This window comes from Cydia pomonella, chromosome 15 (assembly GCF_033807575.1).
Source record: "Cydia pomonella isolate Wapato2018A chromosome 15, ilCydPomo1, whole genome shotgun sequence".
Classification (NCBI taxonomy): Eukaryota; Metazoa; Arthropoda; class Insecta; order Lepidoptera; family Tortricidae; genus Cydia; species Cydia pomonella.
In genome coordinates this window covers 13,950,754-13,966,877 of record NC_084717.1, presented here as the reverse complement: position 1 = coordinate 13,966,877, position 16,124 = coordinate 13,950,754, and the positions used below count along the sequence as shown (strand labels likewise).

The 16,124-nt window shown below is 35.9% G+C and overlaps 1 protein-coding gene across 4 annotated transcripts in view; it reads left to right on the top strand.

Moving 5' to 3' along the window:
* The window catches only part of LOC133525931 (protein sprint), a 474,626-nt gene that overhangs the window by 115,768 nt on the left and 342,734 nt on the right, over positions 1 to 16,124 (top strand). The window contains exon 1 of one of the 4 annotated variants that reach the window (XM_061862357.1): positions 7,295 to 7,785. The exons of the other annotated variants lie outside the window; for them this stretch is intronic. Within the exon in view, the coding sequence (XP_061718341.1) occupies positions 7,631 to 7,785 (155 nt within the window). The 5' untranslated portion in view covers positions 7,295 to 7,630. Of the gene's footprint in view, positions 1 to 7,294; positions 7,786 to 16,124 lie in introns of those variants that run through there. 4 annotated transcript variants of the gene reach the window in all.

Genomic DNA, 16,124 nt, shown 5'->3' with positions numbered 1-16,124 from the left:
TTCGAGTCTCCCTAGACGGTAAATTAATTAAGGAGTGTCACAGACTTAAGAATGTACAAGATTTGTGACTTCGGTATAAAAAGTTAATTTTAAAAAGCAAGGTTGTGCAAAGTACGATGCCATGCAGACTTTATGTAATGTGAATTCAACAGTAGTGGCAGTAAATATTCATTATTGTGCACCATACAGTTAAAAATAGACAGGAAATGAAAAAAACACTTAAAAGTTAGGTAACAACAGGCGGTTTTATCGCTAAGAAGCGATCTCTTCCAGACAACCTTTGGGTAGCAGGAAACTATGAACTTACAACATTGAACGGGTAATGCCGATATAAAATTATGAGCTTCTTTGATTAATAAAAAAACGGATTCTTACCACCGTTTATTTTTAGTATTAGAAAACGGTACGGTAAATCCAGCATCTGTCCAAATATCCTAATGCTAACATCTCTGGAGCTGTAATTGACCTACCGAATAATCTTACTTCATTTTTTTGATTAGATATATATCAATAATCAGTACTCGTAATTAATTACTATAAGTATAGAAAAAAACCTTGGTCTAGCTGTAAGACACGACCGTCTAAAAGGTTACAAAACTTCCACTTCTATACATTTACAAAGTGCATAACTAAAACGGGTCTCAATGTAAGACTTAAGAGCAGTTGTTATTAATTATGCAGCTTCATTGAAGCTGTAATGCGCCAATATGTATTCATAGTCCAGGCTTCATTAGTGAGTCTCCCCAAAGGGTAACCTTGTTGGTAAAAGTGATATAATTTTCATTAGCTTTGGAGTGAAGAACTGTCTTTTAGACCGGTGTACCCTTGAGAGGTGTTAGGTTTTTCGGTTGGTTTGGTGTTAAAAGTAGACGTCTGCGAATAAAGTTAATATTTTAGGGGGTACCAGTTAAATTAAATGCTGCTTCGGTCTTATTCTTTGGCACATTAATTTTATGGCATAAACACAACATTCTTAAATGTTTCCTGTAAATCAAACTTAAATGATGAATAAATGATTTGACGAAACCGAATACATATGTTGTACCTATGCACATTTCAGCTCAATCGGAAACCGGGAAATGGGCGGGAAATTTAGCTTCCAAGATTTGACACACACAAACATACATACTAATAGGGCAAGTTAAATACGAGTAGAAGCTTGTAAAAATGCAATGTAATGTAAAACTAATGATACAAAAGACATCAAACACACATAAATACTGTAGGAAACCCTTATTAGTAAATACTGAGAGCATTACTGCGTTATGTTTATGTAATAATAGGCCGCAAAAAGATTTATTGCATTTTAACATCGTATAAAAATAGAAGTCCATGAATAAATTTTACTTTCAGCGACTATTCTACGCAATGGGCGACCCGTTCTTGATCTTTTTTGCAATACGAGCCACGATTGCCGCCATAAAAGGTTATGCCCAGATAACTTTATTCCACATAATGCGTCCCATCCCTTTGAAAAGGAAAGTTGTATAACATTTTTTAGAAATCACCGCTCTTTTAAGGCCACTGTGCTTTTTATTGGACACGAGAACAGGAAAATGGACGTCCTCAGATAGTATCGAGTTTGAATTACAATAAAGGATTCGCCGACATCAACACTCGGGTGCATATTTTGCTTTTTTGTGTTGCAAAAGGTTCCCTTTTGATTCTAGCTAAAGCGGACCGACAGTTTGTAAAAAAAAGTGTAATTTAATCATAGGAGAGATATTTTTATGGCTGGCAAGATTATAAGTCTTGCGTATTGCATTACATTATAAATTTTGAGTAAAAGAAAACACGAGTGTGCTATGAATTCATTATTAGTAGAGTCCTGTATTTCTCCTTATTTAAGCTTCTTGTGTGCTTTGGAGTGAACGTGAACCTACTCTTTTTCTATTTAGATATAAAATAAATAATGAAGGGTGAAGCACCTTGTGGTATCCCAAATGGACACCAACAGCATCGCACACAAGAAGACCAAATTCGCATCCCGTTTGCTAATAAATTCCAAGTTCAAATTAAACCGTTCTGCAGGACTGTTTTCCTTGACGCGTGCGCATTGCTTCAGCCGACCCATTTTATTTGTGGCCTGCAATAAAGTATAGTTTTAATGGATCTCGATATCAAGTTGTACCGGTGATGAGCTCACAGTCGAAGTAAATTGTGAATTAGGCAGCAGGACTCGGCGCGCGTACTCAGTGCGCTTGAGTCGATGTTTCCGATCGGACGATTGGATAGCAGCGCGACGACGCGTGCGCGAAAGTCGCGAACACCACATACGCGCTCGTGAATTTTGCACAAGTGTGTAATCTTGCTTGCAATCGTTTGATAACAGTGAAGTTTACTTACTATGAAAAAAAAAACAGTGATTTTGTTATTGGCGTTATTGCGGTCAAGCCAATAAACTCAATTGGTCAGCGTAAATCTAGCTCTGAGCTTAATTAAAGTAAAGTTGCCGAGTTCAGTGACTTGTTGCACAATTAAAATTAAATCAATATCGTGTTAAGCACTCGAATAAGTACTTTATATCTACTTTAAATGATTCAGACATATTTTTTTGTTAGCTTATAGGAAATGTGATGATCTAATTGACACCTACTCATCGCAATTTTTTGTTAACGAGGCATCAGGGAAACCTTTTGTCTAAAAATGGATTTGTTTACTTTGAAATCATAGATTTCACAATGAATAAAATAATTACATGTTACTTATTTAGCTGCAATTGCCTTAAATAATCAAGAATTTAGAGTTAAACCAAGATAAGTCTGCAATGATTTTAATAGCACACGCAGTGCAGGTGTTATTTATGCGTATAACACACTGCGTGTGCTATCGTATACTATAAAATCGTTGCAGACTTGTCTAGGCCTGACTCTACTAAGATTTTTAAATATTTATTATAAGAGTATTGCGAAGTTAAGTTATATATACGGTAACAGATTTTCATGTAAAGTCTTCTTTCCGTTACCATTACTTACATATCTGCCACGTTTATTAATCACATTAAAGATAAAGATAAAAGATAGTTTATTATTCAAGTAGGCATATTACAATGCGCTTATGAACGTCAAATAAAGCTACACCGGCTATTATTTTGTACATCTTCGAAGTTCCACTCCCACCACTTAATGGACTATGTTGTTTTGAATCAAGACGGTACACATGTTATTCAAGCACGCTATAATAACGACATGAGTAATCGAAGATAGACAGACCATAGCATTTTGAGCAAACTGTGTCAAGAACATGCCCCATATCGGAACGTGTTCTGTTTGCGGAAATAGACACATTATTTGCTGAACTAAGTATATTTGGAATGACCCTATTTTATTACAACCTAAGAAGTTTGTCTTCTCAACAGCGGAACAATTCAGAAGATTGACTAATTTGTGCAGGATATATAGCAAGCCTTGGAAAAGGCCAAAAATTTAAACATTTTTTTTATTAGTTTTTTATACGTCCAAAAAATTCAGTATTAGGATAATTAAAGGATAGTTACAGTTAATGGATATGTAGCATTACATTATGAAACAAAGTTCTCTGCCGCGTCTGTCTATGTGTATGTATTATCGGGATAAACGAATAAAATTGTGATTAACATTCCTGATACCAACTAAAATTATAGTTGGTTTGCCCAATATAAATACTCCTTTTAATATGAAATCATTGAAATCATTTTGGATTAGTTAGATTGGGTAGTAGATTATGCAACTTGGATAGAAAACAGAGCTTAGAAAATAATAATCAAGTAAGTGATGAATGAATTTGTTATTGGGATAACGATTATATTATTTTGATTTGTGATCTCTACTGACACGAATATAAAAACTTATCTAGAAACGCCTTTCTCTAGTTAAATTGTAAATTAACATTTACAATAACGTCAATAATGGACTTAACGATTACCAAATACCAGACGTGCCCTATAACAAGAAACGTCACCAAGTAATTGATGAGGCCCGTATATGGTGCGAGCCGTTGGTTCAAGACCTAACGGCTACAGGTCCAATTTAGCCTCGAACTTGAGGCTACTACGACATTAATTCGCATTACTGCGTCTGCTAAATACAGAAACGTGCAAATTGGTACGCGTAGACGCATAAATTGCTCACGGGTGTTAGAATTGTATGAGCTTAGGTCGCTTTAAGCACATGGCGCCACCTACGTGGTGTTGAGCGACATTTTTTTTTAATTATTGAGGTGTGTACATAAGTGTCAGTTAACTTAAAAAAAAAATTACAGAGATAAAAATGTTTCTTATAAGAATTTCATTTGTAAAAAATGAGAAATTTTATTTCGACCAACTTCAAGAGCACCTATTCGTGTTATTTTTATTTATTCGTTTATTTTCCTCGAGGGGCCTATATCGCTTAAGATTATTTACGATCGGGTGCCTTACATTTGCAGTTTAGCTGAACATCTCTTGAGCTTATTAATATTTACATATGTACGTTTGGTTTATTTATTTTTACGAGTTTCTTACTGTTGGAGACACATGCCAATTTAGAATGGAATTAGAAGTTTATACTAATAAATACAGATGTGCAAGTTGCGAAAAAATCCTAAATGTAGGAAACGTTCTCAGAAATGTACAGAAAATATCGTGATTTTGGAAACGGAAAGTATGAGATATTTACTCGTATACAAAAGCATAATTTCCATACAAAAAGATGCGAAGGTTCAGAAATTTTACATAGTATACATTTTGCAACTTTGGAAACTACAGCGGCACATCAATACAAATAAAGCATTTTAAACTGTAACGTTTCTCATTCATTTAACTTTGTCGTTTTGTTTAAAAGTACTTGAATATAAGACAATGGCGTCATTGTATTTATTAGGACTTCCGGAGACCTTCTTATTCTTAACCTATCCCGGTCATGGTAAAATAACAACGAAACAATGCATTAGACGAGTATACCTACCTACATACTTTCTATGAAATTAAAGAAAATTGATTCATCAATTTCATAGAAATAACCCATTTCTTGAACCATAGTTAGCAGGGAACGAAAACGGTATTTTTTCGTTCTTTGTTAATTATTTCATTTCTAATTGGGCAATCTAATAATACGAAGTCGTTATCTAAAAACACAACGTAGTCCTATATTTGGAGTATAAAATAAACCGAAATATATGTTTATTTTTATTTCAAAGTTTTTCCAAAACACCGGTTCCGATCCCTGATAGTTAGACATCATTCAATCTCGGAAGATTACGAATTATGACCGGTTTGCATTTTATATTGATCAGATCAGTCTGTAGAGAACAACGTGGCCAAACGCGAACCACTAATATATTGGTTTCAAATTAAATAAACGATATTTATACCTATTTGCATATTAGTGAAAGATAATATAGTTGATCGTTTAACGCAGGGATCACAGATTAGTTTCTTCAGGGATCCAGTTCTTAAAATAAAATGACCATCGCGGTCCGTTTCTACTTGACTCTACTTCAATAAGCAAAAAAAATAAAATAGGTCCACGGTTAGACGGTCCGGATCCGGACCGCGGTCTGCCATTTGGTGACCCCTGCTTTATGGTATAGATAGGATAGGTATATATAGTAGGTAATACACCGATTTGGCTGATTCTTAGTCATTATAGTTTTAATCGCAACAGATTAGAATAGCAGTAAGCAATCCAAGGTGCATAATACAAGATGCAACGCTTGTTATTATTACGGCCTCTTGTATTCCAATCATATAAGGGGAGTAACACAATATTTTCAAATCATACAAAAGTTACCTACACTACCTGCTTGTACGTTTAGCAATGTCACGAAAGATGAAATGATAGCCAAGTTGCCCAAGGTCGTTGCCATCGTTGACTAGACTACAGACGGTAATTATCTCAGATCCGAGCGACAGATAGAGATAGTCCAATCCGTTACCGGTAGACTGTGTTTCCACGCTCGGTTTGCTCACGGTGCTTTCATCTTTACACGCTGTTTCATCTCAGAGTCAAGGATGACTCTTAAGTCTCTCTAAGATCTATAAGCTCTGTAAATAGCATGCATTTGTGAAGGGAATCGTTGGTGTATTTGTATATCCCTATCATAACACTTGGTAATTGAAAGGTAGCTTGATTAAAACAATATTCAGAAACTACATCCATTCCAGTTTTCTTCGTATCAATGACGAAAATCCCAAAAGTTATTCAACGAGTTGTTTTTTATCACGAAATTGTAGATTATTGTTTACATCAATTGATTGACATTGAGACTATTTCGTGACAAGGCAAAATTTGAAACAATATTGTACTTTTAGTCTGGTCATATTTTTGAAAAAATCGATGTCGACTGGCAAATCGTATTACACAAAATGTCATAAACAGGGCATTCTTGGTGGTGTTATTTGCGGAAAGTCCTAAACTCGGCTCAACAAACACCAAGTGGCGATACAGGGACTATTTCTACAGCGGATTGTTTATTTGCGCCAGGATTCGCTTGGTCAACGACCGTGCCGTTTCGTCTTTAATTGCCGTATCCTTTACACGAATACATTCCCGACAGTTCCTTAATCGATTCATTAGATACAATTTTAGCGACTTAATAATAAGCAGAATTCGTCATAACTCATAACAAAACTGATGTTTTTTACGGAAGTTAATAAGTAATTATATGTGTAAGTTCATAGCTGATGGCATGCGAAGATTTTTTTTACTTTATACTTACTACCAATAGAAATAATTAAATTTTATCTTTACAGCATTAATCAATGATATCTACAATTTTTTGTCTATCAGATTATTAAAAATCTGAACTAACAGTCTAAAATAAGCTCAATCAGAAAGTCCATAAGCTTCATACTACGCCACTTTGCTTGCACAAATCCTTTAAATAATCTTTATCTTAAACCCCAAAGGTAATATGACAGCTAGAGTAGGTAACAATGACATTGTATTTACTTACACACTAAATGCTCTTTATCATATTTATGAATACTAATTTTCATAGCGTTGCGTTAACTACTTTATTTTATCATGTAATTTATTCAAAACGCTAAATAGGTTTCCCTATATAGGCACCTCATTTTACCCAATTATCTGTCGCCGGCAAAATATCCCACTTAATGCATATTCATGTGTAAATTTCCGCATTCCTGCTTTAAACGTATAAGTCCTACGGTGTAATGTTAATCTATTTTGCTTAGCTGTCTGTCAATTAGTCTGTGTGTTGCTGTCTTGATTCATGCATGTTGATGTTGCAAAGCGTTTGTCTTTTTCTTGTGATTTTATTAGGGTACATTCCCACTGGGCTTATAGTTTGTAGTTCACGGTGAGACATCGAGCGTCGACACGTCGACCACGAGCAAAATCAGATTTTTTTGTGGTTGACTATGAACGTGCCCTTATTCTTAACACTCGGTTGAACTTAAAGCGTAGGAGTACATAATTCACAATATCCCGTTGTACGGAGGGATAATAATCATGATATGTGATGTGGTGACCAGCGCGGCATGACGGCAGACGGATGCCCAGCCCGATTTAGTTAGTCTACTTGTTGCTTTTCGTTTGAAAACTTCCGACGGTTCGCAGAAAAACGTTGAAACTTCCTTTATATAACATTGTCGAATTACTCAGTGCAAAAATAGTGAGTTAAAAGTGACGTGCAACAGTGCTCTAACATCATGTTGATAACGAAATACACGGCTATATTGCTGGAAAGCGCGCGGACAACGGAGGCCAGGAATTTGGCTTTGGCTCGCTCTGACAGCGGTGGGTGGTCTTCCCTGGACAGCGGCTCGAGGACTCGACGAGTCAGGCGCCGCCATCTTGGTTACAGGTAAATTTTACTGCTGACTAGCAAAACTGATAGACCCGCGTGCATGAAGCAAAATTAGCTAACTGATAAATTGAAGTTTACTTACTACTTACTCCGTATCTTACTTCAAAGTTTTGCTAATTTTGATGAAAATAAGAAAAAAATAAGAGGGAGTGGAAAATAATATTGCTGATATTCGGAAATTTTAATACTTTTTTGTATAAAAGAAAAAACATGGTAAACTATTAAAAGCCCGGAAGAAAAGATCGAGATCGTGTGTTTGGAAAAATCGCCGTACGCGTACATATTTCCTCTGAAATGCGTGTACATGGCGTTTATGCTTGTACCAGTTGTACCTGATTGTACGCACGGAGTCAGCAGGCGAGACCGTCTCACGCATTTGACTCTGAAACAAGAGGGACGATGTTCCTACCGTCTCGTCCACATACCTCTAGTCAATATTGTTACTTGTGTGTTTTTTGGTTCTTCATGAATATAATTAAGAAGCGTTTTTTCTTCTCAATCTGAAATGGCGATTTGAAACATCTCTTACGTTCTATCAAAATAATATATTTGCGATGATATAATTCCTCTATTCAGCCATTACAACATAAGTTAATTCTACATCGTAGTCATTCTCATTATTATCGAGTAATTAGTAGAGACAATGCTGTTTATAAAACGCTATTTTTGCACACGCCGTAGTATGTTTTGTATGTTGTGCATATACCTTTTGCGCAAAACAACTCGCCGCGACAAAGGATATTATTATTCATCGAATGCATTAGACTTGGTCCTAAAGGGTAGTTGCTAGGTTTAGATAGAAAAGCAGCAAGAATATATGAAGTTTATATGAACATACTCCCTTTGGCATTGGAAGGCATTATACAGGCGAGACGCATTACGTAAATTGCATTTTTATTAGTTTCAATTGCATTGAGCCGCTTGGATTGACAAGACCGGTACTTTACGAGGATATAAATAGTGCTTCGTCGAGGGAATATTAAATTGATACTTTATCAATATCTGATGTGATAGTGATGGTATCAATGCCGGTTGAGTTGCTATTTTATACGTTTTGCTTGTCGATATGCAAATCATGGCAATATTAAGGATTATCGAGTTCTTGCACATTTGCCACCGGTAACTTTAATATACCGATAAAACAATTGGAAAATACCACTGATTACTCGTACTTATACATATTATCGCTTTCTATGCTGCAAGAGCATACAAATCATAATCGCTCCTTGTTTGACACTCGATTACTAAATAATTACCTATAATTACAAAACTGTACGTCCCATTATTTATATTTTGTCTCGCGACATCTCATACTATACCAAAAGAAGGTAAGCCATGTTGACGTGTCTTTTTATTAAAAATCGCTTTTGAAAATTAAATCACAGCAAATATTTAACAATTATAAATCATAAACGATCTTTTACATTCGTTTGCTTTCATAAGTAATACATAAACTCATTTTAAGAGCATTTTCAATAAAAAGACACGTCAAGATTGTTTCCCATTTTTAATGCTAAAAAAACGAACTATAGGAACTTAATACTTATTACTAGTGGTGTACCGACTATGGGTTTGGCCGACTAATCGGCGCTCGGATGGCTGATTAGTCGGCCGACTAGTCGGATACTCGGCCAAACAAGATCATTTTGATCTTTGCGTTGCGCTATTTATCATATTAACTGAATAAGTTATTCCCATTTTTTTTAATTAAGCTCTTCCAGAAGAGTCTTGAGAGAACTATCATAGGGATCATTATTCGACGCGAGATGTATAAGTGTACAAAAATAACGGATAAAATTTACAACAGTATAAAACCGTATGCTCTTTTATAGGTTAAGGTAACCGTTCTCGAGGCGAGGAAACAATAACATTTACAGAGCATGTTACTCGTATCTTTGTCGGGTCAGAAACGAGCCCAAATTGGACACTTCCTAGTCCATATGCATTCGGTGCGACTGCAGCTGCTATTGACCAATTACTAACATATTTAGACCCATGTCACAACGGCTAGTATAGTAGTAGTAATAGGAAAGTCAATTTGCAGACCTTAATTCGTCGTTACATTGTTGAAATAGAAGTCTAAAATCAGTTTTAAGTAGGTCAGTCACATCAGCGAGTCATTTTGTTTTTCATTTTGTCTGTAATTGAAAAATTAGATGGCTAAGATGATGAAATTACCTTGGCATGATGGAGGCAAACTGGTCAATAAAAAAAAATAAAAAAAACTACATATCTATTCTAAACCAAGGAGTTGCATTGCACTAAGTTGAAATCTTCATATGCTTCCGACTCCAAACTTGTCATCTTAAATAAGTAGTGGTCTCAAGTTTATATATACCTACTTTTAACCGGAATGGAATTATTAGTATTAGGTTCATATCTTAAAGTTTTTGTGAAACCAATACTAAACATATCAAGTATCTGTTTGATTCAATATGAAAGAGATCGCCAAATACGTGAGATAGACCAATCAGAATTCATACATTCATCATCTATATGCGATAATCTGCAAGAGGTTTTCTAATTTCATGCTCGATGCAACTCCATTGAGTTAGCATTGGATGGTCGTGCCTGGTGGATGAGATCATTGCGAACGGCGTGATGTTATCTACTTGATAATCGTGATTTTTGTCCTTCAAGGCTGGACGTGAAAGTGTTAGGATATTTACTATAATAAGTACCGTTTTTTTTATTTCGGGGTTAAAATCAAGATCTGACTGGATTATACCTACATCCTGTCTTCTTGATATTTCGGAAAGATATTATCATGTTTTGTGTCACAATTACCTATCTACTTAATATTATACAACGTATATTTTTTATTTATGTATGTAAATATAACTGTGAAAAGTGTTATTAAATCTGACATATTTAGGTCTCTGTTGTTTGTTGATAACCACAGAGATAGAAACGTGAGACTTTTAACAAAACCTCTAATTTCGTGGTGTTGTCCGTACCTTATTTACACACTTACAAATGTGCCGTGAAACAACTAAGTTAGCCTCCAGATAATAAATAGCTCTAGCGCCTGCACTTGACCACATTCGTGTGCATCGCCATAATCCTCATCAGCTCTTAAAATCATGTAAAAAATTCTGGAAAATTCGAACTTACTACTTTCGAGACAGAAGTGATATTCCTATGTTATTATCGAGGTAAATAAGAGTTTGTGTAAGTTATTTACTGTTACACGTGCTTTAAAGGATGGCTCGTTTCGTAAGATGTTATCTGCGATTTCGAGGCACTCGCCGAAGATAAATCCGCAAGATAATGTCCTGGACAATGCACTTTGTTGCATAATGCCCACGCCGTGCACTTTTATTGTGTCGCTAGCCAAAGCCATCGAGTCGAGTTCTTGGGTCAACCAGTTTATCGTGACTTCGTGGTCTTTAATGATTATAGAGGGCGTCCATGAATTGTAGGGGACCGCAAGAGCCCCCTGTTCATTGAGGACATACGATCACACAGGAAAGAAGGCGTAGACTTTCCAACGAGCCTAAACGCGCAATGTAACGTGTGTTAACCTGTATGACAGGGATAAGCAGTGCACAGGACTGGAGAACTCTGCTACATGTTTCAGACATGTATCAAAGTCGAGTTACTCTCAATTCAGGTCCTAAGATGATAGACTCTCAACACGAATGAGTGAAAAATAGCTTATTGATCCCTCAGCTGATCGCAGTAATATCGGCACGTTCGCTTCTGGCACGACGCCGGGTGTCAAGTTCCGCGCAGGAGCCTCCTGCTTATCGATGTTGTAAATGTCAAGTTATAAATTCCGACTAAGGCCACAATATGTCTAAACCTCCACGGTCCCTTAGCGTCATCAGAGAGCGCCACGTACACTAGTCTGCTAGAGCGATCATCACGACCAGGCGATGAGAATGGTACCCCAGGGCTTGTGCCGCGCTATCGATGATATTGTGTTGGCTTTTTCAGGGTACCGTATCAAATGCATCGTTCCATTGCTTCGCCTAAAGAGGATATGATTGCGAAGCGAAATAATTTGAAACGGTGCCGACGCTCAGTTTACAATGTTTACAGGAATGGTTATGGCTGCAAATCTAAAACGAAGTTTCTAATTTCTCTTGAGACGCAGAAGCTTTAGTTTTGTATTTGGTTTTATAACCTAATCTTAGTCCGAAATAAATTAAGTAGGTACTTTTTTTTTTCACCACACTACTTGTTAAGCCACTCTTGATTGTTCAAAAACGTATGAGAAATTTGTATTTTAACCACATGTGTGGTAAAGTAATCTGATGCAAATTTTGAGTTGTTTCCTTATGTTAGCTGGTAGAATTGACTTTTAAATGATGATTTTGAATGATTAATTTTTAATAACGTTCATTTGGATTCTATTTTTAGTATTTTTCTCGCGTTGGTGTGTTGAAAAATTTTGTGTTTCACTCGGTGGCAAAATTTGTTTTGATTTAAGAATCATGTAAAGCGTAAACTTATTTCTAAAGCTTATTATACCACACGTAGTTCATGTAGTCTTATGAATGATAAAACAACGTGGGATTAATTGTGATTCGAAATGATTAATTATTTATTATATTTGAATAATGATGATGAAATGGATATTCCAATGCATGTATTTCCTTTGTTGTTTTTATTATATTTGTTTGACATTTAGAATTTATTCTAGAAACAATCTAGACTAGTATTTTTTATACATTTTTTTTTGTATGACTATATTTTGTGAAAGTTTTAGTATTAAATTTGATCTATGAATTATATTCATTAGTTCTATATATGGAATAATATTTACAAAATCAATAAATTGCTCTGATAATTAGATTAAGATAATTATATGTAATACTGTCTTACTATTCATAAGTGCTTGTTGCTAGGCCTACATGAATAAAGTATATTTGAATTGAATTGAATTGAATTGTTTAATAACCCTCGTCCCTTGAAACCCTTGCAAGGCTCAAGATTCCACTTGTCAAACCACTCGCTATGCTCATGGTTCAATCTTGAAATTTTTCGTTTGCTCGGGTATCAATATTGGCAGGCGCGTTTAAACAACAACTTTACCCCTTTGTAAAACAAATAACTATTGTTATCTTCCATATAATTTACTGTCAATTTCTAAACCTTATTGCAAAGACAACGTGAGTGTTGGATTGTTGCTATATAGGTGTCCTTGGATATTAACTGCAGCGACGGTACTGTTGCGGCGTCGTTGTGGCCGCCGCTGAATCTATCAATGTCCTTGTTAATATTGACGGATTGAACGTCATAATACTCATAATCGAGGTAGTAATGCGGCGGTGAGCATCACTAATTTTATCAAGGAAATTGACAGATACAGCGGTGGCAAGGCAACAACGACGCCGCAACAGTTGTACAGTCAGCGTCAAATACTTTGTAGCAACCAAAGTACCCAAATAGTTCGGTACACCATATATTTAGTATGGTGTACCGAACTATTTGGCCACTTTGACTGCTACGAAGTATTTGACGCTGACTGTACAGCGGGTACGCGTATTAATCAACTCAGTGATCCTAAATTCCTAATGCATAATTGCATATTTTTTCAGTTGTTTTAACTGTAAATCCTTCAATAAAGTAATACTATTTTACTATTTTATACTATATTTGTCTTACAAAAGAGAGCCATTCGTTCTATATACAACTTAAGAGCACATGAATCATTAAGAACTTATCAAAGAAATTAATATTTTAACTGTAGCTTCCCAATACATCTATGATAGTATTAACGTCAAAGTCAATAATTATATTCTTTATTCTTGAGGTGACACAGCTCAGGTAAGAAAGCACACAAATGTTTTATGTAGGTACTTCATAGCAATCAGTCAAGATTTGAAATATATTCTCATTTCTTTTATTTTCTTTTCTCTTTGTTAGAATTCGATATGTTTTCTGAATATTAAACTGAACTTGAATAACAAACCATTTTTATCTTATCTTTAATAAAAATCGGATAGGATAGATAACTTGGTAGGAATACGTAAATATGTCATGAATTGCAGAAACATAAAAAAAAACTAAATAATCGGAGCAGTAGCACACATACCTACTATCAAAATGATTAAACAATGTACAATGTGCAGTGTAAACAGTAATTTATCTTTCACTAATGTTTACATTTTTTATGGTCACCTAACTAGTCAGATAAAAACGTATTTTGCATGTCAGTGAAAATAGGTAGACAAACAACTAATCTTGTGACAACATTAGATCATCTGCTGACGACACACACTCGAGCAATAATAACGGGCTACGTTATATGAAGGATTCCGCACAATGTGACCCATTTCCATTGCTTGTGAGAGTTACAAAATTCTATATAGCTGTTCTGATTTCCTCAATATAATAAATATTTAAAATCACTACCTACTTTGAAAATGAAGATATTTTGATTTCTGAAGATATTTTGAGCCAACGTGCCTATCGTTAACGCGCCGTGACGTAGCGTAGTCATCTCTCTCTATCACTCTTTCATATTAGTATGACAGTGACTGGCGTTTCGTTCGATTTCGATTGGCATGTTGGCTTCGCGGGCAGGGGGGCTAGGCAAGACAATCATACATCAAACGTCACTTCTTCTTCTTCCTCGTGTTGTCCCGGCATTTTTGCCTTCCCGAGTATTGGCGTAGGCACTTGTTTTCGAAAGCGACTGCCATCTGACCTTTCAACCCAGAGGGTAAACTAGGCCTTATTGGGATTAGTCCGGTTTCCTCGGGATGTTTTCCTTCACCGAAGAGCGACTGGTAAATATCAAATGGTATTTCGTACATAAGTTCCGAAAAACTCATTGGTACGGTTGAACCAGTTGCTAGGTTTTGAACCCGTGACCTACGGATTGCAAGTCGCACACCCTTACCGTTAGGCCACCAGCGGCACCAGCGCTTTTTAGGGTTCCGTAGCCAAATGGCAAAAAACGGAACCCTTATGGATTCGTCATGTCTGTCTGTCTGTCCGTGCGTATGTCACAGCCACTTTTTTCCGAACCTATAAGAAGTATACTGTTGAAACTTGGTATATAAGTAAATGTATTCCGTGAACCGCATTAAGATTTTCACACAAAAATAGAAAAAAAAAACAATAAATTTTCGCGGTTCCCCATACTTACAACTGAAACTCAAAAATTTATACTTAGAACTATAACTCAAAATTTTTGTTTTCATCAATCCTATACGTGTGGGGTATCTATGGACAGGTCTTCAAAAATGATATTGAGGTTTCTAATATCATTTTTTTCAAAACTGAATAGTTTGCGCGAGTGTCACTTCCAAAGTGGTAAAATGTGCCCCCCCCCCCCCTGTAACTTCTAAAATAAGAGAATGATAAAACTAAAAAAAAATATATGATGTACATACCACGCAAACTTCCACCGAAAATTGATTTGAACGAGATTTAGTAAGTAGTTTTTTTTAATACGTCAAAAGGGTCGGAACCCTTCATGGGTGAGTCCGACTCGCACTTGGCCGCTTTTTTTATTACATCAAACACCAAACGAAAAAATAGGGATGACGGATAAAGTCACGTGATTATTTCCATTTATTATTTAAGTTCCAATTGGCGTTTTCTATCAACGGTTGTCATCGTGGCTAGGCTGTCATGTCCATCCGTTAACTCTACGAGATAAGGTCTACAAACATTTTGCTTCAAAATTGTCTCATGAATAAACACACTTCTAAAGGCGCTCAAAGATCTCAACAATTTGGGATGTCCTTTGCATAATCGAGGGAACCTCTATACCGCGATAAACTATAGTGGTACAAAGTGGTATATCCACAATGTAGCCATTTAACGCGTCGCTTATCCGAAGGACCTTATACGCCGGGTCAATAAACTGTGTGAGGCAACCAACCTTTACGCGATTTCACTTTATGCCTATTGAGGATGAGGATTCTTCCGTTCAATGACAAGCATAAGATTTCAAAATTATCCATTAACACTTAGCAGTGTAGATCGTGTCATTCACGAAGACGCGTGCCTTGACTCGTATTGTCATATTATTGCAGGTTAGATTTGACAAATCTGCGCGTCATCGTGGATGACACGAATAACGTGGTCGCGTTATAATTGTCCGGAGTCTGCTCGTCGCTCTAATTCCAAAATTATATTGTTGCTAGTCTTTACAAAATCAAAATAAATTAAATCTGACCTTCCAACCCAATATAAACTTCCCAAAATATCCTTTTTGAGTCTTGGTGTAGGTAAATTTTGGTTAAAAAAACGGTAGGAGAGTTTGAAGTCAGAAGATACCAGATTTTGCGAAGGGTTTTTTCACGTTCAATCAAAAGTAAAACCGTTTGTTGTTTAGTAAATATACGAATGTTTAGCAAAGGAGATAATCTGAT